The sequence below is a fragment of the Typopeltis vanoorti genome, chromosome 22 (genome assembly GCF_054136105.1).
Source record: "Typopeltis vanoorti isolate ZY-2024b chromosome 22, IOZ_Tvanoo_1.0, whole genome shotgun sequence".
Taxonomy (NCBI): Eukaryota; Metazoa; Arthropoda; class Arachnida; order Uropygi; family Thelyphonidae; genus Typopeltis; species Typopeltis vanoorti.
The window spans coordinates 15350412-15378304 of NC_143570.1; the positions used below are offsets into that span (position 1 = coordinate 15350412).

The 27893-nt window shown below is 35.0% G+C and overlaps 1 protein-coding gene across 1 annotated transcript in view; it reads right to left on the reverse strand.

The window, feature by feature from the left end:
- Positions 1-27893, reverse strand: part of Vha100-1 (V-type ATPase subunit a family protein Vha100-1) — a 233903-nt gene that overhangs the window by 62041 nt on the left and 143969 nt on the right. The window contains exons 13-14 of the mRNA XM_090412379.1: positions 18711-18804; positions 2760-2878 (exon numbers count right to left, since the gene is read on the reverse strand). Coding sequence (XP_090268505.1) covers positions 2760-2878; positions 18711-18804 — 213 coding nt within the window. The remainder of the gene's footprint in view (positions 1-2759; positions 2879-18710; positions 18805-27893) is intronic.

A 27893-nucleotide genomic window follows, 5' to 3' on the forward strand; every position in this document is an offset into this window, starting at 1 on the left:
TGCCAAACATGACAACTGTGCCCTCTAGGGACACTTGTCTTCTTATGAATAGCACTGTAGTGCTCATCTGCATTACGAATAATTCACCATTTTGAACCAATATTCTAGTATCAAGACTGCATTTTGCAGTTTTTTGGTTGCCAATTTATATTGTAAGGAGCAGACCGTTATTGCAGTACCATGTATGTATAGGGCCACTGTGGTGGCAACTGCAAGTGGGATGTCAGCTGCATAGATAGCAAAGAGCAGTGATGATAGTAGGGGCCCCTGGGGGATGGAGTATGTTGTGTTCAGACGATCTAATTCCCTGTAGCTTCACTCAAAATTTGCAATCAATTTCTGCAGTCTTATTAGTATTATCCTCTAGGCTATTTTTCCTAGGTAGGAAAGCAGGCTGATTGGGTGATAATTTTGTAGAAGGTGTGCTGCTTTTCCTGGGATCAAGATTATATCTGCTACTTTCCATCATGCAGGGAAGTAGTGATATCTTAATACTACATTAATGATAGCAACAATGTGCATTACAGGCTTTATGCTGCAGGAATTTGATGATTTTGTTAGAAATCCCATCTGAGCCTGGTGAGTTTCTATTCTTAAGTTTGGTGATGATTTCATGTACCTCAGCAGGTGATGTCAGTTGGATGGCATTTATGCACTACATTTTAGTGTATAATGTACCCAGGTGTGTACTTTATTGATGAAGTCTAGATCTGCATGGGTGTAGGTTGAACTACACTGCTCCTCTAGGCTGTAAGCAAAGGCTTCAAATTTCTCTATGTCATGGTAAACCAGACAACAATCACCATGGGTTGGTGGGAGAGGTTTACAGTCAGTGCATAGAGCTTTGGTCATTTTTCAAAGCATCTGGTTCTCTGTGTTTAAGGAATGAAGTTTTGTCTCCCACTGTTGATTTCAATAGTTTAAGTGCATATCAAATTTCCTTTGTAGCTCTATTGAGCGCTTGTCTGTGTTCTTTTCATGGATCAGATTTTTAATCTCATCCGGAAGTCAGTTGGAGTTTGTGCATGGCAAATCTGTGGTGGCAGCAGTTAATGCAGTTGTAATCTGTTTTCTAAGCTTGAAATTGAGTCATAGATTTTTTTTTCTCTTTGAGTTGATAGCTGGAACTGGGCCAACAGATTCATATAGAGCAGTCTTTAGTTTTGTCCAGTTGACAGTTAGGACTCAATATGGGATATCTTCATGTTGTAAGCCCAGTTGGAGTCAAACCTGGTTATGGTCAGAGCTCTAGTCATCATCACACTTATTTGGCAATGATGTGTGATATTCTGTAGTATCACTATATCAAGGACATGAGTCCTGCCACATTGTGGTTCTTCTGAAGAACTCAAACAGGGGTTCTTCAGGTGCTATGATCACTGTGCTCCTGGTAGTGGCAAAATCATTCAGGGTTCTGATTATTAAAAAACCCTGGATCAGCATATAAAATTTTTTCACTTAGTTATAAATTAAATTAAACTTAAGATATTTCTTGTTTAATCCTTTATCCAAGTGTAAGCAAAAACGTTTGCACATGAAGCATCTTAACTAGGCTACTTGTATATAGAGGCTAATGACTTCACATCAATTGCCTTAGTATCCCATAATTCAAAGTATTAATACACTCCCTTTCAGACATGTATAATACTATGCATTATATTGTCTGAAGTGGCTCTGCCACAAAAGGATATGTGATTTGCATTATTAAAATCAGCATATCCTTTTGGATGTGTATAATGTTATGCATTACAAATGTCCAAGAGTTTTGTGGCTTTGCAATGAAAGGACGTGTTTACATTATGGGATACTAAGGTAACTGAAGTGAAGTCGTCAGCCTCTATATACAAGTAGCCTAGTTAAGATATTTCATGCGCAAACATTTTTGCTTACACTTAGATAAAGGATTAAACAAGAATAAACTTGTTTATTCTTGTTTCCCATATACAAGTAATGATAAAATGATACACTTTATCACTACTTGCATATGGGAAATATGTGACTTTTCAATGAATTCAGATCTGGTATTTCTTCTGAGTCTGGCTAAACTGTGATGAGTTCTCAATAATGGTTGAAACCAGTCTGGGGGGGGGGGGGGCATTTTCACAATGCACATCCTTTCTGACATATGTCAGAAAGGATGTGCATTGTGAAAATGGGGGCTCTGCCCACTTGGCGTAGGTGCCAAGTGGGCAGAACCCCCCCCTTGGTTAGAGCCCCCCCCCTTTCCACTTGGTTATACTATAGATTAAAGAATCTTTAATCTATAGTATAACCAAGTGGAAAAACTATCTTTCAACGACTATCTCTAATCCAGAGTATTTTAATAAGTTCGGACACCTTTTGGCTACTCATATATGAAAGTATGACTTCTGCATTACTTCAACCTTAGTATCACCTATGGGTCTGGCTCCCACTGATGAGACCTCAATAAACATCGAAACCAGTCTGGGTAGTGACCCTTCCCATAATGCACAACATTATACATGTCTGTAAGGATATGTGCTTTGCATTATGGGATACTAAGGCAAGCAATGTGAATACATTAGCTTCTATATACAAGTTGTCCCAGTCCTGAAAATACTTGAGGCACAAACTTTGTTTGCTTACACTTGGATAAAGGATTAAACCAAATATATAATTTCTTGCTATCTTTAATCTCAAGCATTCTGTCTGAAATTGTTGCATACTGTTTATTATCATTAATCTTTTCTAACTTATTTTTAAGTACTGTATGCAATAAGTCAGAAAAACTTACTAACCTGTGGTTCCACAAACTCAAAATAACACCAAATACCATTTGTGTAACGCCAAGAATTACTGATACTTTCATCTTATATGAGTTCATGAACATAATTTTGTTGCTTGATACCTGCCAAACCTATAAAATATAACAATATCAATTCAAGAACTTGATTTAAGTAAACAGAATTCTGAATGTTTAACAAAATTGAACAAAGTATCTGTTATTTTTATTAAACATATTCTAAAGAGCAATGCTATAATGGTAGATTAGCAATTTTAGGTGGAAGATGCATTTTATTACCCAGCGTGATACTATTGTCTCTTATTGTATGCCTGAAATGACGAAAAAATTCCATGTTCAGTCTCTAGAGCAGGGTTTCAGGACTATGTAAAATACAAATAAAATGCAGAAAAATATATAAAATTAATAAACAATAGGGAAAAAAATCCCTTAGCCCATCCACAATACTCCCATCCATGAATAAAAAATTAACTAATGGTAATACACAGCATGATCCAGCAACACAATTCTATTTTTTTTTTTTTGTTCCTCCTGCGATTTTTTTTTTTTTTTAGATTCAAAAGCTGTTGTTTGTTAATGTATAAACTGAATATTCTTGTTTATGAAAATAAAATGGATAGTATTTATATTAAACTTTTTCTTTTACTTTCCCACCAATCAAGACATCGCTTTTCTATTTTGAAATCCCACAATCCTATAGGGAGGCTGACACTATATATTAAAAACTTAAATATATATTTGGACTATCTATACTATATTAGTATATGGAACAATCTTTAAGCTGCATCACCCTTCTCCCTAGACATACTGTTTAGGAGGCAGAACACAAAATATTACCTATCTGGCAAAACAATCTACACTACAACCTACTTTATGATAAATTTAGTTTAATCTTTATCCAAGTGTAAGCAAACAAAGTTTGCGCCTAAAGTATCTTAAGGACTGAGGCAACGCGTGGTAAAGGTGGACCAGCTGTCATCACTCCTTGTTTTAGTATCTCCCATAATGCAAAGCACATCTCCTTGCGGACATGTATAATGCTATGCATTAAGGGAAGGGCCACTACCCAGACCAGTTTCGATCTTTATTGAAGTCTCGTCAGTGGGAGCCAGACCCAGAGGTGGTGATACTAAAGTGGAAGCAATGGAGAAGTCATATTTATCTATATGAGTTGCCAAAAGGTATCTCACCTTATTATTAAATTACTCTGGATTTAGAGAAAGGTGTTGAAAGATGTTCAGGCACAAACTTTGTTTGCTTACACTTGTATAAAGGATTAAACTAAGGTTATTATAGTCTAACCAAGCAGGGGAAAACTTCCAACATCTTTCTCTAAATCCAGAGTAATTTAATAATAAGGTGTGAGACTTTTTGGCAACTCGTATAAATATGACTTCTCAATTGCTTCCACCTTAGTATCACCACCTATGGGTCTGTATCCCACTGACGAGACTTCAATAAAGGTCGAAACTGGTCTGGGTAGTGGTCCTTCCCTCAATGCATAGCATTATACATGTCTGCAAGGAGATGTGCTTTACATTATGGGAGATACTAAGAAAAGGAGTGATGAGAACTTGGTTCACCTTTACCACGAGTTGTCTCAGTCCTGAAGATACTTCAGGTGCAAACTGTTTGCTTACACTTCGATAAAGGATTAAACTAAATTTATTATAGTCTAACCAAGTGGGAAAAAACTTTCAAAATCTACTTTATGAGAAACACCTATATTCACTACAAACTATCAAAAATAGTTTAGATTTTAGCAGAGTTAATCTCAGGTGGTATGGTCACCTAAACAGAATGGGTGAAGAAAGATTAGCAAAACAAGTGTTCTCTGCCAGGTTTGCAGGAAAACGACCCAGAGGAAGACCAAGATATAGGTGGATTGATACGGTACAATGTGCCTTAGACGATAGAAATATAAGATCTGATAATGTTGGAGTCTTGACAAGTAACAGACTGATTTGGAGGAAAATTATAGATAGGAAGTTAGTAATGATGTAAATTTTTTTCATGTAGTACTATCATATCCTGTACACCCCTTGAGGGTACATGGCAGGAATTTGATGATGATGACTATCAAAAATCCTGACTAAAGTTCTGTAGATACAATGCTATTCTAAAGAAATTTGCTATGGCTCTCAGAGTTTGCTATAGTTAGAGTCAACTGAGTTTATTGGGGTTTTTTTTTTTTGTTTGTTTTAAACTGATCTCGCTTCATTAATTTGCAATTATTTTCTATTTATCAAAACTTCATTATATACTATAGTGAGGGTATCATCATGATCAAATTCCTGACATGTACTCTCAAGGGGTGTACAGGATATGATAGTACTACATGAAAAACATCTTTACTAACTTCCTATCTACAAGTTTCCTTCAAATTAATCTGTTACCTGTTGAGACTCCAACATTATCAGATCCTATTTTTCTGTCTTTTGAAGCACTTTTTACTTTATAAATCCACCTATATCTTGGTCTTCCTCTGGATCTTTTTCCTGCCATACTGGAAGAGAACACTGGTTTTGCTTATCTTTCCTCTCCAATTCCAACTAAGATTAGCTCTGCTAATACATTCCTCGATGCTAACAATATCAAGTTCTTTCCTATCATCCTCGTTTCTAATATGATATTGCCATTGAAGCCATCTCTGCGGTCTCTAGTCTTTGGGAAAGTGTTTTATTTCTAACTCGGCTCTCAGATCCATAAGTTAAAATTGGCTTGAACACTGTTTTATACAGCTAATTTAGTGTTTTGCCTAATTTCTCTCTTATTCCATATAAATTTATTCAGTTGACTTACTAACATACCAGCTTTGTTGATTATTTCCATATTTAATTTACCATCATCACTAATAATCGTGTGCCTAAGTTCTATAGGTTCTCCATTCACAATGCACTATAGTGAGATATGTTAGTCAAATTAACATACTAACGATGATTATATAGCATAAGTTCTGTATAACCATTACTAGTATGTTAATTTGACAGCAAAAATAATCAATTATTTTGGCTGCTCAATTCAGAAATGTATAGTTGAATTACTAAATTCTTCCCTATATTTCATCATTTATTAGCATGAGAGGATTTTCCTTCCAGACTTCAGGAAATAATTGTGGACATTGAAACATTAAGAGAATGAGAGTAATCCAGCTACCTATTTCTAAATATCTAATTATGGTTATAGCTCTATATTTTTAGTATTTTATTGTATAATATGATATTCAAGAAGGTAGTAAGTTACAACAAAATACTAAAAACATAGAGCTATAACCATAATTAGATATTTAGAAATAGGTAGCTGGATTACTCTCATTCTCTTAATGTTTCAATGCCTACAATTATCTCCTGAAGTGGGGAAGGAAAATCCTCTCATTCTAATAAATGATGAAATGTAGAGAAGAATTTAGTAATTCAACTATACATTTCTGAAATGAGCAGCCAAATTAATCAATTATTCTTTGCTAGCTGGTTTTGATCTGCCTTGCTGTTAGAAAATATTTTAGTATACTTCATCTCTATCTTCTGAAGCAGGTGAATTAGATTTATTCTATATCATGGTTTGCTAGGCACACATACAGTATATATCATTAGTTTTAAATAATGTTGAAAGGATACTTTATTTAAAATGAGCATTTTTTTGTTTAATAAATCCTATACATCAATTATAAATGTTTTAAAAGGAAATTTCATTGTTTCATGCACACAGAATACATCACAGTATCCTTCATCTGATGATATATGAGATGACAAATACAATGGTGTCCAAAAGAAAAGGATGAACTACATTTTTATCTATATATGAAAAACTTTCATGACTACAATCAAATGCAGACATAAATTAACTGTTAGCATACTAATAAATTATATTATATAAAAATGTTACAAATTTCCTAAGGATGTACAGAAAACTATGTGGAGACACATTTCAGTATGGAATATATCCAAATCAATTCTTTACCTACACCCCATGGAACAATGAAATGTCATACCATGCTTAGCACCAAGTGATTCAGGAGTTCTTGAAGCAAACTGGCTCACTCCTTCAGAGCAAAGAATAAGGCCTTGTTTGTTTTCTGGAGGGGAATTTTGAGCAGCAATGCATCTCCTTGTTGTGTCCTTAACATGTTCTATGGGATTGATATCTGGGGAGCATGCTGGCCGCTCAATCTGATTAACATCAGTCTCCAGAAGTATCTCCACGCTTTGTGTATGATGTGGTGTGACACTGTCATACATAAAAATCAATTCTTTACCTACATCCCATGGAACAATCAAACATGACTAAGAACTTCTTTGCAATATCATTCACCAGTCAGAGTCCCTTTTTTCCAGCACTTGTAGCTCAGTGTTTCCACTAAGCATAATGCCTCCACTACACTATCACCCCAGTGCTGCTATATGTATCCCTTTCAAGAACATTCTTGTAATGGTAAGTACCACTTTCATGCCAGATCATGTCATCTAGAATTGAAGGAAAGACAAACTACTCTCATCTGTAAAGAGTACATTAGCCTATTGGTGTATTTTCCAATCTTTATGGATACAACAACACTGAAAACACGCTCTACGATGAACTGTGGATAAAAGACACAGACTACAGGCCTACTTGTCACAGACATCTTGCTACAGTTTGTTGAGATATCTGTGTATCTGTGCTTGAATGGAGCCAACTAGCAAGCTGACCTACCGTGGTGTGTCGATTATGTTTTGCTGTTATAACCAAAATACTGCCTTTATGCTCCACGGTAGAGTGAGGGTGATCTCTTGGCAAATGTCTGAAACACATTCCATTGGTTTGAATGTTGCCTGGCTACAACACTATGCAAGATTCCAAACTCTGGCAATATCAGTAGTTCTGCAGCTTTCTTCAAGCCCATTTTCCATGCATGAAATCAACAAGATGTGTTTGAGACATTACAAAGACATGAAGTTTGCAACTTTATTCCTTCATGAATAAAGCTTCCTTCAAACAAATTTGCTTAGTGCAAATCTGCTTAGGCCTTTTGCCTTTTATCCTATAAATTAGATGCCAAGAAATTATATTCTTGGTTTCATCCTTTATCCAAGTGTAAGCATAGTTTGCAGATGAAGTAACTTCATGATTGGGCTACTTTACCAGACCCAAAAGTGATACCAAGGTTGAAGAGCCAGACCCAAAAGTGATACCAAGGTTGAAGTAATACCAAAGTCAATTTCCATATACAAGTAGTCAAAAGGTGTCACACCTTATTACTAAAATACTCTGGATAATCAATAGATGTTGACAGTTTTTTCACTTGGTTACACTATAAATTAAAGATGTCAAGAAATTATAACCGAAAATACACTCAAAATTTGAATGCGCATTTGCATTCTACTCGAAACTGTCATTACATAAATTGTCACAAGCTGATTCATCTAAATTTGTAGCTGTAATCTTAAGAAATAGTGTTCGGCTTTAGGTTTGGGACATAGTGTACTATGTTAGCACTTATAAGTTTATATTATTACTATTTTTTTTCCAAATTATTGCATTTGCAAACACTCTTATACTGTTAGATCTCACACTTCAAGTCTAAGGCTTCTAACTGCATCAGCTCACCTAGATCCTGGTCTTCCTTCCTAATATCTTCATTTTAATATAATTCTGCCATTGAGGCCATCAATTCATTCCATGATTTTTCTTGGATCATCTTATTTCTAACCAAACTCTAACATCCATACATTTGTTATTCCATATAAATTTATTCATTTAACTCTCCATTGCACTGCTACTGCTTATTCTGTTGATTTTCATATTTAATTAACCTTCTTCATTCAGGAAAACTGAATGAAGATAGGCGAAATATTTTATTGTTCGATAGGTACTCCATCGAGTATACAGTTGATGTTTTCCCATATTCTTGAATATTTCATGCTCAATTCAGTTTTGTACTTTATGAAATTTTGTTGACAGAAAATAAATAATGTAAATATTTCATGTAGCATTAAGATAGTTTTGTACACTCCTTGAAGGTACATATCAGGAAGTTGATGCAAGACGTTACTGTTTTTAAGGGTGAAGCAAAAATGCTTTTATAATCCCTGTTATCTGATAAGGTTACTGTGTAGGAGAAAGTTTATGAGCCAAGTGCTCTGCCCAGGTGGGTACGAGTTAAAGATCTTCGTTAGGAATTAGGATGGCCTTAGGTCTCCTATATTTGGAGAAATTTGGTTCATCATAATTTGTTGCTTGTTGTACTAATTCATTTGGATGATGATGATGCCGATGATGCCGAGAAGAACTTTATTGCTAAAGATTACAGGAAAGAGTAGATGTAGGGGATATTTGTATCCCAGTGAAGTTGGACATTTCTGATATACCATGGTGCATTTAATATCATACGTAGGCATTTGTTTTGCACTCTCTGCAGTTTGAGGATATTTGTGCTTGAGGTGTGGCTCCAGGCTGGGGATTCCATTTTGGGTATTCCAGCTTACTATTCCTATTGATAAGAGGGTAAATCTGTGTACCTGGTATTGATTTTTGATGCCTTTGTACATGAGGCTTTTGTGTGTGGACTGAAGGTTAGTTTTCTGTCCAGCAGTACACCAAGATATTTGGCATCTGCTCTCCAGGGAATCTTGGTATTAAATAGGAAGATGTAGTCTTTGGGAGATATTGAATTTTTAGTGAAAAGCATGGCGATACTCTTCTGAGGGTTTACTTGCAATCTCCCAAGAACCAATGCTCTAGTTTTCTTGCAGTTTTTTGGTGACAAGATGCGGTTTAATAGATCTGGCTAGTATAGCTGTGTCATCCATGTAGAGGGCAATGATAGATGACATTGGATTGGGCAGTATGTCCACCATGTAAATCGAGAAAAGTATCGGTGCCAGGAGGGACCCTTGAGGCACTAGTGCCAAGATTCGTTGCTGGGTAGATAATATGTCATTTAGTTTGACTTGCATTCTTCTGTCACTAAGAAATGACTTTACAAGGTGGACAAGGTCCAATGGAATGCCAGCTAAAATCAACTTGTATAGCAGTTTAAAGTGCTATAGCTTGTCAAATGCCTTTTCTAAGTCAAGAAAAACTGCTCCAGTGTATTGGTGAAAATTGTAACTTGTGGTAATGAACTCAATTAGTCTATGGATTTGTTGAGTGGTGCTGTGAAACTGGCAAAAACCAAATTGTTCAGCAGGAAGGATGTTTAACTTTTTTACTAAAATTTGAATTCTGGAAAGGATAGCTTTTTCTGCAATTTTGCCCAAATTAGAAATCAGACTTATGGGATGAGGCTGCTGAGGATCCTTGCAGGCTTATAAATAGGAAACACGTCTGCAACTTCCATGCAGAGGAAAAGTACTTGAATCTGAACATAACATTTATTATTGTTGTAAGATGTACAATGGCCTTTTTCGGGTAGCAGTTTAATAACTTTGTTGGATATGCCATCAGGCCCAGGAGCTTATTTATTCTTTAAATTCTGCATAATGTCATAAATTTCTGCTGGAGAAGTAGGGGTGAGTTGGCTGGTACAGGTATCGGACTGTTTCATTACATATCTGAAGTGGCGGTGGATTTTATAAATATAATTGAAATTTAGATTATCGTATGAAGGGCTGCACTGTTTTTCTAAATTTTTAGGTACAGTTTCTGCTTTTTCTGCATCTGTGTTAACAATGTCCAGATCAGATTTGAGAGGGGGAAGAGATTTGTTTTTGTTATTTCTCAGCAACTTCCAGATGGTATGATCACCAGGTGATATGGAGGCTAATTTGTCTTCCCATAGTTTGTTTCTGTGGGCTTTAAGTGCATCTCTCTCACTGCAATGTTCATTTTTGTTGAGAAATTTTTTGTCTTGTGGTGGCCTGGTGTTAGGGTATCTTTTTCTTACTTTATTTTTTTCCCTAATTAAGTTCATTATCCACCTTGACTGCAAGTTGCCCGGTATTGCACTACCCAGGTATTTGCTTACGCTTGGACTCACTGAACTTTTATAGCTTGCTATATTCAGCATTAAACTCCGATTTCTATCTTAGAGTTTCTTATTTGGCTTTGAAATAATGTGGGATTAAATATCCCCTTAATTTAAATAATTTTTACATTGCAGAAGTGAAGCCTTTAGCTCTTTGGCTCTTTATTTCATTAATTTATATGTGCACCTCTTTAACAACTTGTACTGTAAAGTATTAAAGCTATTATCACTACAATCTTGGTATTTATTGGTCTACCTACTCACTGATGAGACCTCAATAAAGGTTAAAACCGGTCTGGGTAGTGACCCATCTCCCTTAATGTAAAACAACATAAATCTCCCAGGGGATGAGTTTTACATTAGGGTTAATACTAAGAATAGTGATCCTAGCTTTATCCACCTTTACTGCGAGTTGCCCGGTATTGTACTATCCAGGTATTTGCTTACGCTTGTACTCGCGAACTTTTATAGCTTGCTATATTCGGCATGAAACTCTTTGATTTCTATCTTAGAGTTTCTTATTCAGCTTTGAAATAATGTGGGATTAAATATCCCGTTAATTTAAATAGTTCATTATGTTATCTGGTAGTCATTTAGGCTTAGAGACAGTTGAATTTGAGGTGATAGATGCTATGGCTGCGTTGATTTGAGTAGTAAGTTTATTGACCGCAGATTCGATTTCTTCCTTGGAATTAATATGAGGGACAGGGTCAATGTAGTTTGGAAGCATTTTTGATAATTTTTTCCAAGGAATGAAGGTGTGAGGCGATGGGAGAAATCCCCTTTGATAACCCAGTTGGAGCAGAATAGGGTTGTAGTCTGATGATAACACATTCTGGAGGATGACTATATCCACAACGTCGGTGGAACCAATCAGACTGTGGTGAGTTGGCACTGAGGGGCTGGCCACAGCTGCGCAATTGGAGCTTGTGTAGTTAAAGAGGATGCGGCCATTCCTATTTATAGACCTACTACTCCAGGCATGATGTTTCGCATTTAAATCTCCAGCGATAATGACTGTTACTTTAATTCCGAGGATGGCATCCAGATCTGAGGTCAGCAATATTTTTGATGGTGGGTTGTAAGCAGCATAGACTTTTAGGTTTCTGACAGAGTTAGTGATGACATTGATACCTGTGATTTCAAGATTAATGGTTGGCTACAGGGTGGTTGATGTGATTTTTGATGAGAATGGCTATACCACCACCACCTCTGTATTCAAGCCTATCATTCCTGTAAAGTTGGTATCCTTTGAATTTGGGATTGTCAGCAGGTCTCAGGTGAGTTTCATTAATTAGTAATATATCTGGATTATATCTGTCATTGAATTCTTCTATTTCTAGTATTTTATTTTTGAGACTGTTTGCATTCCAAGCAATAATCTTCAGAGAATCTGGGGTGAATTTTTTACTGCATCGGAGAGTGCAGATAAAATGGGCTGTGTTTGCTGTAAGAACCTTTTTTGTAGTGCTTAGTGATGGATTTGAGTTACTGAAATCCTGTAGCACATTTGCAAGAGAAGAGGTGATGATGATGGCCGTTATATTTGAATGTGGATTTGGCATACAGGAAGTTAATGATCCTGTATTGGATTTATTAAGCAGCTGCACTGGAGTGTATAATATCTAAATAAAGTAAAGTAAATTAGCATCTCCAATGCTGAAACATCACATTTAAAGCCTTTTCTTCATAATGCAATTCTATATACTGTAGATGAATCACAGAGGAGTAGTGCGCACTCCTTTCTTACACCTGATATTATATCAAACCATCTTTTCCCTCCTCCTTCAATTTTAATTGCTGACTTGTAGCTTGTATAATGTCCCAGTTGCACAATAACTGTAGTGTTTTCAACGGCTTTTCTCTTGACACCCTATCCAGTTTTGCAAAAGAAATATGTATTCTAATATACTTTCATGATTTCCTAACTATTTGTCTTAAAGTAAAAATCAATCCTTAACATCCCTTTTATCTGGTCTGAACTCAGCTCGTTCTTCAAAGTTTCTCTTCCAAAGCCTCTTCAAACATGCTTAGATAAATCTTATCTAAAAAATACAGTCATCTCTCATTACAGCAAACTTGTAGCACAAGAACAGTTGTTACTACAGTTGTTAATAACTTGTTATAATAAATTTCTTTTAGCAAAGCATTGTATAAGACTATTCCAGACTTTTCAATAGTTTGGTATAGTCAGTGATTGAGTTTGTTACCAGCAGAATTTGTTATAGTGAAAGTTGACTGTACTCACTAGGAAAAATTTTGTAATTTTTCCATTCAGCTTTATTTCCCTTTTTATAGAAAGGGACTTGAGAGCTTCACTTCAGTCATTTAGAATTTGACCTTCTGACCATGCATTTTGAATTATGCAATACAGCTACAGTAAAACTGTGTACAGTTTCTCTGTAATACTGATTGCATTCCTCATGAATATTTCGGACTACTGTTTTAACAATCAAAGTAATGACTACATTTAAAAAATCTTCAGTTTTTATGTCTTTCCTCCATATTTAAGCATTTTCAAAATGCCTTGAACATTTTATCGCTTTCCTGATATTGTGCTCTATATTCTCACCAGTTTTCCCATGACTTTGGCAAATTTTTCTCTATTTTCTCAGAACACGAGCTAGCTTATATGTTAAAAAACTTTTGATAATACACTTTCTTTTCTAAGACTACCTACATTATAAAACTTATGGAAACAACTTACTGTATTAGAGTAAAACTTTAGTTTAATATAAACCAAAATAAACACTCGACATTTTGACCTTCACATTAAGGTCATCACCTGGAGTATACACATATATATACAAAGAAACAAGCTGCACTACAATCAACATGGCATGCTAAAGTTACTGACCAACCATTACAATTATTGGCCTGACCTTTGGTGAGGGGAAAAAAAAAAAAAAAACCTTACTACATCAAAGCTAGAGTCCTATTATTATTATCTATTAGGTTAGAAAATTAAATTAAGCTGGAGAGCAACATGTTTACAAAAAGGAAAAAAATTATAAATAATAGATAAAAATAAAAGATTACTTATACAAGTATCCATATAAATTACAACCAATTGGTAGGATAGTGGCCAATAAAAGCTGAAAAAACTGCTTAGTACTAAAATCAGGGTTTGCTGGAAACTAAGTGGGCTGAATGTGTGCCATCCAAATTTTTTGGATTTTTATGCCACCATTATTGTTAAGATTAGGGTGGGTTATCAAAAATTCACAGGCTTCTTTAAATTTCCGTTCATACCAGGTTTTTATATGATGTAACAAACAAGTACACGAAGCATGAAGAAAAGGATTCTAAACTACCTCTTTAACTTACACCATTAAGTCTGATTTCCCCCCCTTTTTTTTAGACAACTTCACCACATGTCTCCTTGCCAAATCAATGTGTGCTTCAGTCTGCCACCGAAGCTCCAAGATTTGGTTCTTGTTTTCAAATACTTTCAGTTTTTTTAAAATAATTTCCTGTCTTCTCAGCATCATGTGATCTGTGCATATCTTTATGTTGGAACATGGTGTTAGTAATAAACCAGCCCAAGTGCTGAAAAGAAATCCAGCAGGTACTTACCATTATTAGCTTTGCCCTTTTATCCAAATCCCCCCCCCCATCCACGAAAGACTGCAAACCTAAAGCACATTTTTAGCATTCTGAATGAAGAACAATTGGCAATTAAACTGCAACTGAACTGCTAATGCTAAATGATAAGGTTTTTGTGTAGGGTCCCCACCCCACTTCCAAAAGTTTAGTAATTTGCATAGTGCAAGGTCTGTCAAAAAAGAAAGATAAGTGCAGAGTACTGTCCTTCCTCACAAAACTGTGGATCAGCTTTCAGGCTTTATCCTTCATAATTTATTTGTAATACCTCCTGCCACTGATAACTAATGTGTCTCATATCTGTCACTCCTTGATCTTTAAACTCTGGACATATCTTCTTGTATAGAATGTCATGGAGATTCAATCTTTATTCCATATGAATAAAGAATTGTGACCTTTTTCCTATTGGCTTTTCACTTGTTGCATGGATGATAAGAAGCAATATATTTGTCATGTCTTTATTTCTTACTAGAGGGCTCTTCCCCCTGAAGGCTATGGCGCCCAACCCCCCGTGTTCCGGGCTGGTAGGCCGGTTCTCCTTGAATCCCGATGACTCGACACTCAGGGTAGCCCCCCTAAGTTTCAAAACGTTTCAAATAACTTTACACAAAAACGTTACAGCCTACATCCGTTTCAAGCCGATGTCACATCTGTTCCCAATTTCAGCTTATCATTTTATAGTATATGAGAAGATTTCTGTTATTAGATGACATAGCTACGGTACCTGTACTTGGGTGGGATCTGTGAAAAATCTGAGAATGAAAGATTCATGTCCAAAGAATATTTTGATTCCCAAACTGGAGATCCCCATCCACCACTGAATCAGACAGGATGCCCACTATCAGGTAAGCAATAAATGCAGTCTCGGAAATGCACCAGGATAATGGACCCACACATACATTATACTAGCACGGCAGCAAGCCAGGCTTGCTGCAGGGCTTACTAACAATATCAAGTTTCTCTAATATCTTCATTTTAATGATACTGCCAGTGATGTCATCTGTTCACTCTCCCGTTTGTTTTATAAGAAACCTTGCATCTATATTCTCTACTTTGATTAACTGTTTTATTTCTTATCAATGTTTCAAACTAACTAATTTTAACCAATCAGTTCAAATCGGTTTGAACACACTTGTATACTGCTAGCTTAGCATTTTGAATAATTTCTCTTTTTATTCTCTACTTTGATTAACTGTTTTATTTCTTATCAATGTTTCAAACTAACTAATTTTAACCAATCAGTTCAAATTGGTTTGAACACACTTGTATACTGCTAGCTTAGCATTTTGAATAATTTCTCTTTTTATTCTCTACTTTGATTAACTGTTTTATTTCTTATCAATGTTTCAAACTAACTAATTTTAACCAATCAGTTCAAATTGGTTTGAACACACTTGTATACTGCTAGCTTAGCATTTTGAATAATTTCTCTTCTTTTATTCCGTATAAATGGATATTTGCTCATATTTGGTTGTAGTTCAAGCCAATGCAGAATATAATTGGTTGGCTAAGTTCCAAATCGCCAGCCTATACTCATTCATTCAGTATTCAGCCGAATATCTAATAAGTGAACTATGAAAAAGTGAAAGTGAACAATGAATCATATGCCCAGGTTGATTCTTTGCATTCCTTATAGTTTACTTGAAGGCTGACTTCCAGTTATCTAGCTTTGATCCTAAGCAACCGACTAAGTATCATGTTATCCCTTAACATAATACAGTTCTTATCAGATAATCTTCAGAAGAGCAAATTGCATGTGCATTGTGGGTAAAGGTCATAATCCTGAATTTCTGTGACAGATTTTTCATACCGAATCTTAAAGAATGTACTAGTAAATGTAAGTTTCCTATAAATAGGAAAGGCTAAGAATCATTTTATAAGTGCATGATGAAATGAAAGGAATCCGTTATTTTCTTTTGTTGATGTACATTTTATCATAGGAAAATAACTGTTAATTTTGAAAAGTTTCTTTATTGAGGTCTCTGTATAGGAAATGACTCTTTCCATAATGCACAACTTATGAAAGGAAGTGTGCTGTGTAGAAATACTAATGCAACTGAAATGAAGTCAGCCTCTAATATACCAACAGCTTAGTAATGAAGATACTTCACATGCAAATTTTGTTTACTTATGGTTGATTAAAACAAGAATTTCATATCTCTTATAATTTACTGTATAATTAAATGGGGAGAGAAAAAAAAATTTTCAGAAGTGTGAAAAGCATTAGCTTTTTGATAGTGAATTTCAATTCTTGCTTCATGTAATTGTCCATTTGTTGTGTACATGTGTTTACTCTGATGTGATAAGTGTTTTTGTATTGTTAAGTAGTTTTTTTTTTTCCCCTTTTTTCTCCTTCATATGCAGTAGTGCAGTTTGTGAGTAGACCATGGAACAATGGAGAGAAGTCCTATAAACAAGGAGTTGTATAACATTCACTCCAGTTTTTGAAGGTTATGATTGATAATTGCTCATGTTCACTGAAGACATCAGTGTGGATCTCCTTCCTGTGATTTACAATGGGATCAGTCAATATGAAACCAAGTTCCACATAAACATTTTGGACTACTCTTCCTGCTTCTTGCAATATGTAAACTCTATGGCTGCCATGTTAAGTAGTAATATGTCAAGACTGTATTAAGGCTTATCAACTGCTCACATTCTCTGGCCAGTTTGTGTAAGCCAAAATCTTGAGTTGGTGGACTCAAGAGAATCTGACTCATCCTCAGTCATAGGATGAATCATAACAGATGGCAGCATGGTGGCTGCTCTTCTAAGCATGACACCCAGACCAGTACCTAAGTTGGCTGCAGATGATTTGGTGCCCACATGTCACAACTCAGTGGTGCAGCGTAGAAAGCAGTGACTGCACAGTCTCAATGGCTGCCTTGATGCTTCCATTCTAGTGGCTTCATTGCCAGAGCTATCACAATGTAACAGATGAAAACAACACCAGCTAGCAGTGCTTTTCAAAGCACAAACAGTATCATCGCATCAGCTAGACAGGATTCCGACTTAGAGGTATTTGGTCACCATCCCACATTAAGAGCCTAAAAGTGTTCAAGTTCTCAATATACATGAAGACTGACATGGCCATACATCTAGCCAAGCATGGCCTCAATAATGTCAGCCATTATGGTGGAGTGTGACACTTTGCCAACAACAGGTCAGGGCTGCCACTGACCATGTGCTTGGCAAATTCAGTATCAGATAAAAGTGAGCTTTCTATAGGATCTTTCTTTACCTAGCTTATTTTAACTTATATACTATCTTGCATCTAAGTCTACCTATTACTAATACTACGATCTACACTAGTTGGACCTTGTTTGCAACTTTTCACTGGTAGAGTCTATTTTATGGTCAGTCATACCCTCAAGTCACCATTGTTAGAGAGAGACAGAAAGTAAAAAAAAAATCATTGTCATTGATATCTAAAACCAGCTCACTCACCTGAAATTGAAAAGTACTTATAAAAGTTGATTAAACTATGGAGGCACAGGAAATCCTATGAAACTTGCAAGGACTAATCCAAAGCATAATTCTCCAGTACTGAAAATGAGGATTGCATCCAACAAAGAGCTTCAAATACAACCATACTGTATATCTGTATGGTTGTATTTGTATTTGGATGAGTTGGGTCACTGCATGTTCAGCACAACATTCTGTGAGCAAAATATATCAGCTTTTTGCTTTGTACAATTTTTACATGACTTTAACTAGGCAATGTCAAAGCAGAGTTGATAGCAGGTGAGCTAACATGTTACTGTTTTAATAAACATACACTCCTTTAGCAAATGCAACTGAATGCTTCAATGTGTATGTAGCAGGAACTGCTGACTGGATTTAGTACATTAATATCCAACCTAAAAATAAAGTCATTTGCAGCTCTCAGATATTAAAATGCTTTTAAAAGTTAATTATTTTCAATGAAACTCTTGTAAATATAACAGCTCCAGAGAATTTAAAACAAGGCAAAAAGCACATGTATAGATAAAAAAAAAAAGAAGTAAATTACATGCATTTCCTATTTTTTGGCAAACATAAGATACAAACTTAGTGTGCTCTCAGGGGCTCGCCGGCCATATGTGCGATGCACACAGGCACCAGAATAGTAAAGGTACAAAAGAGGAGGAAATACTTAAAAAAATGTTTTTTAAAGTGATTTTTTATTGGAGGGGTGGGGGGGGATAGGGGCACCAACTAAAGTTTTGAACACAGGCGCCGAACACTATTGGCATGCCCCTATGTGCTCTCATTCATTAATGATTCAAAAATATCCTGAAGACACATCTAATAACATATAGACACATACAGAAAAAGCTAAGATTCATAATTATAATCCATAATATAAACACTGTAACAGCTGATATTTAAGTAACAGTTGAATCAAGTTAGATTACTTACTGGATCCAAACCAAATGGATAAGGATATGTAAGATAATGATCTTCATTTGCAGGGTTTAACTGAACAGATTTGCCATAAGGAGTTTTAGATGGGCTAAAAAAAAAAAAAAAAAAAAGTTTTTTCCCATTTCCTAAATGAAATGTATTAGTTCATATAATCTAGTAAAACAAATTTAATATTTCAAAAGATAATTTACTTTTAATAGAATAGATTTCTTACACTATATCTAAAAATTTATATATGCAAATTCAAACAATATTGCTTTGTTATATTTAGCTAGCTTGCATTCTGATCATAAGTTTAAACAACTGCAGAGATAGATCACATTAGAGTTAGTCATTCTAATTGAGAATAACGCATACTTTACATACTGATTACCATTTCATCCCATTTAACATTTTTAAGGCTTTACAACATTCAGTATTTGAAAGGTAAAACCAAGATAATTTCACCAACTTCACATCTCATTTATGCTAAACGAGATCCCAAAAAGTTATTCCACCATAAGAAATTAGTTAAGATTATACAGATGTGCACAGTGCAGCCAAGATACTCATTCATGGGTTTGTTTGGTGTTCTTAACTGCTTCCCAAAATCTCCATTACAGCAGTGTTTCTCAATGTGGAGCGTACACCCCACAGGGGGGGGGGCAATTAGAAAATGATGTATTCATCACCTCATCACTGATATACTCAAAACACTCACCATTGTCGGCAAGGGGGGGGAATCAAAATCCTTGAGGCATTGAGGTGGGGCATGATCCAAAAAACGTTGGGAAATACTGATCTACACATAAGATTATAGAATACATTTAGTGAAGCAGCCAAGGCCACCGCATACTGCTCTAATATCTCAATTAGATGAAAAGTTTCTCTGTCAAACAGTACAAGGTGATGCCAATCATCAACATCTTTCAGGGCTATGTGGTGCATGCACTGCTTCAAGACTAGAGTTCTTATGTTTCCCACTTATGTAACATTAACTGCAATTGGTTTTTTTATTTTTTTTTATTTCATTAATACTTTGATATTAGACAACATAATATGTAGTAAAAACATTATCTTGGTTTTATCTTACAAATGTTATTGAATTTCATAAGCCATTACTGAAGGATTATGGTTTAATGAATTCCATAAGTTTTCAATAATGGCATTTTCATCTTTCTTCAAGACATTTAATATTTATAATGATTTAATGTTATTTTTTGACCATATGAATTATGGAAAAGGTTGACATCAACTGAGTTTATATAGGCCGAATTTATTTGATACTAAGTAGAAATACCAACAAGTTTCGCCAACTTAGCTGTTTGGCTTCTTCAAGGTGAAAAATAATAGATACAACTTAAACACTAAAATTGTTCATGAAGGAAAGAACCGAATAAAACTGTATTTTTTACAAAACACAATTTTATTCGGTTCTTTCCTTCATGAACAATTTTAGTTTTTAAGTAGTTGTATCTATTATTTTTCACCTTGAAGAAGCCAAACAGCTAAGTTGGCAAAACTTGTTGGTATTTCTACTTAGTATCAAATAAATTCGGTTTATATAAACCCAGTCGATGTCAATAACCTTTCCTCTCTTGCTTTATTGGTTTCTCTTCTCAGTTCATTATTTAATACTTTGTATTTTCTTCTTCCCTCTTCAGTGTTTACATTTTTCCATCTTCGTCTTTCTTCCATTTTTCTTATCATTTCATTTGTAATCCATGGCTTTTTAATTCTTTTCCCTTCCACAAAATCTATCTCTTCAGCAGCTGTTTCATATATCAAGTTTTTCAGTTGATTCCATTTTGCATTAACATCCATAGTTTCATTGATTATATGTTAATACAAAACAGGTATAGAAACAATGTAAAAAGGATATCAACATATCCAGGAGCTGATATTGACTCAGACCATAATTTGCTTGTTATGGAATTAAGAATACAATATAAGAAAATAAACAAAAGGTAAAAGCAAGAAAAGGTGGAACCTAGAAAAACTCAAAGGAGATGCAGGTAGGAAATTCAGAGAAGAACTGGAAAATAAAATACAGAACAAAGAGAATATATCTGAAGAAACTATGGACGTTAATGCAAAATGGAATCAACTGAAAAACTTGATATATGAAACAGCTGCTGAAGAGATAGATTTTGTGGAAGGGAAAAGAATTAAAAAGCCATGGATTACAAATGAAATGATAAGAAAAATGGAAGAAAGACGAAGATGGAAAAATGTAAACACTGAAGAGGGAAGAAGAAAATACAAAGTATTAAATAATGAAATAAGAAGAGAAACTGATAAAGCAAGAGAGGAACGGTTAAAAACAGAATGTAAAGAAACTGAAGAAATGGAAAAAAGGGGGCGATATGATAAAATATGTGAAAAAGCAAAAGAAATTATAAATATTAAAAAAAGCATAAGAAATCTGTCATTAGAAGATAAGGAAAACTGATTTATGATATTGAAATACAGGGTGAAAAATGGAAGGAATACATCGAAGAACTTTATGCAAAAAATTAAAGATCAACAAAAATTGAATTGGAAGAGCAAAATGAAATCTCAACAGAAGAAAGAGATCCTGAAATACTAAAGAGAGAAGTAGAAACAGCAATTAAGGAATTAAAAAGTGGAAAGAGTGGATGGAATACCTAGTGAAATCCTAAAACAACTGAAGAACAAAAGGTATAACAGAAACATGGAAACTCAGCAACCTCATTTACAAAACAGGAGTATGGCCTAAAGATTTCACAGAGTGTTCTTATACCGATTGAAAAGAAAAGCAATCCTGCTAAGTGCAGTTGCAGTGACTACAGAACTATAAGCATACTTTCGCATGCCTCCAAAGTACTGCTAAGAATCCTTTCTTTTAAGAAGAATCCTTCCTTTCTAAAATGTAGATTTTAGTTATATTAAACTAAAGTTTTTATTCAAACACGGTAGTTGTCTCCATAATTTTCAAAAATGCGTGTACTGCTAAGAATATTAAATCAAAGATTGTATAATAGAGTGGAGTATTTTCTGGGAGATGATCAATTTGGATTTAGAAAAGACAGAGGAACCAGAAATGCAATTGGAGTAATGAGGACCATATGCGAAAGGAATATAGAAGTAAATAAAGAAGTTTATATGTTTCATCGACTTTGAAAAAGCATTTGACATGGTGAAATCTGAAGGAAATATTACGCAAAATAGGTTTAGATTGGAGAGACCAAAGGTTAATAGCTGAATCACATATGAACCAGAGGGCCATATAAAGACAAAAGTAGGAAAAACTAAAAAAATTTCTGATTGGCAGAGGTGCTGCCTGTCACCGATGCTCTTCAATATATTTGCAGAAGAATTGATAAAAGAAGCATTTGATGAAGAGAAAAGAGGAATCACTATTGGAGGAAGAACAATACAAAATATTAGATTTGCAGATGATCAAGCAATATTAGCTAATACCGAAATGAACTACAGCACCTAATGCAAAAATTTGAAAATATATGCAAGAAATATGGTATGAAAATTAACGCAAAGAAAACAAAAGTGATGAGAGTCTCCAGGAAACCAGGAAGCATCAAGGTGATGATGAATGGAGAAAGTGTAGAGCAAGTGAGATAATACAAATACCTTGGTAGTATAATACAAGAAAATGTGACATGGAAATAAAAGAAAGAATTAACAAAGGAAAATTATGCCTTTTATAGCAAGAAACATTTGTTTATTAATAAAAGGAATAAAAATCTAAAGAAAAAGGCTTATTAAGTGCAATATTTGGAGTATGACCTTATATGGATCAGAAACATGGACAATTAAGAAGAAAGAAGCTAAAATGTTGGAGGCATTTGAAATGTGGTTATGGAGAAGAATGAAAAAATAAAGTGGACTGAAAAAAATCACCAATGAAGAAGTATTACAAAGAGTTGAAGAAGAAAGGAATTTACTAAAGACCATAAGAAGAAGAAAGCATAACTGGATAGGACTTGTATTAAGAGAAGACAACCTACTGAAAAGAATGATAAAATTGAAGGAAAGCAACCAAGAGGAAGAAGATGACTAATGATGCTTGATGATATAATGGGAACAAGAAGATATCACGAAATGGAGGAAGCAAGAGACAGAGGAAATTGGAAGAGAATCTGCTGAGTTATACCATTGGACCTGTCAAGAAAGAGACAGAACACTAATGATGATGACTATGAGAGCCCTACTCCAATCATCTGGAATTCTTCCCTCTGTCCAGGCCTTCTGAACTACACAGTACAGCCACTGTAAGACTTTCATACCTCCATACGTGAGCATTTCTGGTCGAATATCATCTACTCCAGCTGCCTTTCCCCACATTTCAGGCTTTTGATGGCTTGTTCTACTTCCAATATGGATATGTATTCCTGTTTGCATACCTGTTAAGTGTTGTTTTTTTTTACCACTGTGCTGTCACTGATTGTTTCATTTAGCAATTTTTCAAAGTAATTACTCCATACATCAAGGATATCTTTTTCTCCAGTTTTCATGTCATCTTTATTATCTTTAATTCCTTTTACTGTACTCTTTCCTCATTTCTAAGTTTGTTTAACAACTTCCAAAATATCTTGCCACCTTCTTGATATTTATTTTCTATGTTCTTACCAAAGTCTTCCAATGACTTGTTTAGCTAGTTTTACAGAGTGTTTAGGCTTCCTTACATTTGTCTCTGTACTCTCTAAGTGCACAAGCTGACTTATTTACCAGGAACTTTTGATATGCTTTCTTCTTTTCCTTCACCCTTCTTTAACTTCCTGTGTCCACCATTGAGTTTTGATTTTTCTATCCTCAGACAACCTCACCATATGCCTCTCTGGGTGAATCACTCAATGTTTTCTTCAGGATTTGTTACTGAATCTCCAAGATTTGGTTACTGTTCTCACTCTCATTTTTTCTTGAATAATGTTTGTGTATTTTAGTCTACAGTTTACACCTGAGAGCTGCTCAACTTTTATTCACTTTAAAACTTTCTTACATATTGTTTTCAGTATAAAATTCAATTTTATCCTGCTCAAGACTAAATGGTGATCACTTCCAATTTCAAATCCTTTGTACACTCTAGTGTCCTGCACCAGTGAAAAAAACATCACTATCAACAATAACATAGCCAATGAGACTTTTCTTATTTCTTGCCTTTTCTATCCATGTGAATTTGTATACATTTTTACATTGGAACATGGTGTTAGTAATAAACAGTCCATGTCCTGAGCAGAAATCCAACAGATAATTGTCATTATTATTAGCTTTGCTCTTTTCTCCAAATTTTTGCAAAATATTTTTGTATGTCTGTCGATCATTTTCTACTCTGCTGTTTAGATCCCCAACAAGGACCAACTTTTCTTTTTTCATTGTGTCGGTTAGCCTCAAAAAATTCCTCTTCTACCTTAGTAGAACCTTCTGTGGGATAGGCACAAATAAGTCTCATTGTCGAGTTCCCCATTCCGATATTTGCCCACATCACTCTATTTGATATTGCATGCCATTCATGAAGATTAGCCTCATATTTTGTGTTCAATACTATAGCTACATCTTCTTTTCCCTGATTGTCATTGCCCGAATATAACGTTTTGTATTTTTTGCTCAAAAAAATCTCAGCAGATTTTTCATTTTTGTTTCAGTCACCCTTATTATGTTGATCTAGTACCTATCTAATTTCTCAGCTAGCTCCATTTCTTTGCCATTCAGGCTTCTTATGTTGATAGTACCGATCTTGAACTCTGGTGATGTTGAGTTGGGGTGTGTTTCAGGATTTGTTCCAGTAGCTGACTTTTCGCAGTTTGCCCTGGTTCCCTGGCTAAAACAACAGGGACCTTGTTTAACTGGGCAACACCCTAACAGACATGAAATTCTGTCATGTTGTACCATCATTTTATATTTTAGTTTAAGCCAATAAGAATACAATGTGGTCAGCTAAATCCCAAATTGCTAGCCCATCTTCGTTCATTTAGTATCTAGGTAGATACCCAACAGGGTGCACCACGAGAAGGTGAGGATTGGACATTAGGTCAGAAACCCTGGTCAGTTCTCCGCATTCCTTTAAAGGCTATGTGGAGGTCTCCTCTCAGTTATACAGCTTTGACCTTAAGCACCTCAGCACAGCAAATCAATTTGTACAATTTGTTGTGCTTATGTTTATTATTTATATTTTGCTTTGTTTTCTAAGAATTTTCTTTTATTCTCTAATAATCAACATACAAATTTTACACAGGAATGCATATAGTTCTGACTTTGAGTTAATTTGTCCCAAGCATGTGCTTGTACAGTGAGAATTATTTCCCATAGACAATGTTAAAAACAGGGGTTATGTTCCCAACAATGAAATCTGAGCATAGTAATGTTAATTAAAGGTGAACAAAATGATAAATATGGCATTGTTTAAACATAAAATATCTAAAGAAATTAAATTATAGCCTTTAAAATCAAGCAAATTGTAATAATAAAGAAATTATATCACAGAAATGTTAAAGAATATTTATTTCTTCCCCATGTTCATTTTTAAGTTCACCATTTTTATTAACACTACTTAGTACTATTTGTTTTGGCTTACTGTATGGTATTAATAATATAGATAAATGTGAAATAAGACAGCAAAATAAAGAGCAACACAACCACTCTTTATAATGTCAAGTATGGTAATTGCATAATGTTGCAAAATGCTCTCGTCTCCTGAATGCATGCAGAGTAGTACTGTGTTGTATAGCTATGCACATGACTTAAAAGCCATACTTATGAATTCATAAATAGCTCCAGGATATAAATACCAAGAGAGAAAAAAATAATTCATTGAGCTTATATTTTGCTTGTTTTCTACTCAGCATCTTCAGAGAACCAACTGTAACTGTGACAAGCCCATAGGCAATGAACTAAATCATTAGAAACTATTCAAATTCAATTCTAATAGTCTAACACGTGGGCTGATGGAGCAGTAAATCATCTTGTACAATTTGTACATCTTGTACAGGAAAATATTTGAAATGTGTAATTTAATTACATATTTCAAATATTTTCCTGGCACTTAAAAAAAAAAAAAAAAAAACCCTGTATATACACAATGTCCTCTTATATTACACAAGATTATTATTATTATTTTTTTATTCACTACATCTATTCTTTCCAAAGATTGGATAGAGAATGTCCCTTTATAGTGAAAAAACATTCTATTTCTAACAGGCAACAGACATATTTATGGTCTATGTATTATAATTCAGCAACAATTAGCACAATTAGAGATAATTGAAATGAAAATGACCCTACACAATGACCCCATTCTACAGACATTATACTGCATAAGAATATGTACAACGTTGTATCAAAAGAGTTCTGCAGGAGGTTGACTATTATGCATCTCCACCTGAGAGATCATTAATGTGCAGTAGAAAGATAAGATGGTGAGACTCAAATTTCTTCCATTAAATTAAAGATATCAAGAATTTATATCCTTGGTTTCATCTAAGTGTAAGCAAACAAAGTTTGCACATGAAGTCACTTCATGACTGGACTACTTATGAGGCAAATGACTTCACAGCACTTGCCTTAGTATCCCATAATGCAAAGCACATATCCTTATGGACATGTATAATGCTATGCATTATGGGAAGGACCACTACCTAGACCAGTTTTGATTTTTATTGATGTCTCATCAGTGGAAGCTAGACCCAGAAGTGATATCAAGGTTGAAGTAACTTTTGTGCTGAAGTGGTTGGTTTTCTTTCCCTGAGATATGAGCAGCTCTGCTCAGTGATGGGGTGAGCCTGTTACTGAGTGGAACTACTGAGTTAAATGATCCTTCAGGTCACCCATTGTTGGGTAATCTGAGGGATCACAGGAGAGGTATTCCTGCACTTAAACATACCTCAATAAAGGTTGACACCATCTGGATAGTGGCTCTTCCCGTAATACATAGCATTATACATGTCCATAACAATATATGTACATTGCATTATGGGATACCAAGGCAAGTGCTGTGAAATCATTTGCCTCTTTATATAAGTAGCCCAGTCGTGAAGTAACTTCACGCACAAACTTTGTTTGCTTACACTTGGATAAAGGATAAAACCATGAATATAATTTCTTGGCATCTTTAATTTATAGTATAACTTAGTGGAAAAACTTTCAACATCAATCTCTTCCATCTTGCAGTTAGCATCCTACATCCATATTTGTATGTTCAAGGTTGCTGGTTTGCCTGTTTTGAGAGATAAAAAAAACAAGTTTCTGGGAGAAAACCCCTCCACCTCTGTATGAGGCTGGTTAACACACCATTTCTTTGAAAAGACCTGATAAAGATTCCTCACATCAAAAAAAGGGCTTATCTATACCAACTCAGCTAAGCAGGCTACAAAAAACACAGTATCTAATTAAACTGATTTATCCTAAAATCCTTTTTTAAATTTTCAGTCACAGAAAATACATGGTAATACTTATTTGTAATGCAGTCACCGGATGCAGAAAGCAAACACCTTATTTAAATTAAAAAAAAAAAAAAAAGGTGTGTGTGTGTGTGTGTGTGTGTATATATGGGCTGCTAAAAGGGCTGTTGATGCACAAATATATAGCCTGTTTCAGTCAAATCATCCCCATCATCCTGCAGTATAGCCTGTTTCAGTCAAATGGGGTGCTTGCAAACCTGACAAGCAATGCCAATGCAAAAATCATAACTTCCCTAGTTGAAGGAAATGCTGACTAGATCTCTAGGTGATAGAAGTCTTTCATCACCTGGTGAAATACTACCACCTTGCTTATTAGACACCTGAAGACACATGACTTCAGGTGTCTAATAAGCACAGCCATGTGCTTATTAGACACTTGGCTGCAGCCTTGGTCACTAGAGTAAGGATTCTGGTTTCTATCCAACCCCTTTCCTGTATGCAGTGAGAGTGATACCCTCAATGACAAACCAATCACACTGCAAGGGTTCCCAGACCCTCTCCTATTCAAAGGTACATAAGTAAAACAGTTCTGCAGGCTGACTGCTGGTTTGTGCATGGTACCAAACCAGTTAATGAATCTGGAGGTTTCCTGATCAGCTAGCATCAAATTCTGCGGCCAAATATTTTTCCAAGTCGTAACTGGAGGGAGATGGAGTATGCTTGTCAGTGTCACCTCTCACTGCATGCCCCAACTTCTTTTTTTTTCTTCTCTTCCTTCCCATATACAATGGATTACAGCCTAAAGAAATGCAAATTTACTGCA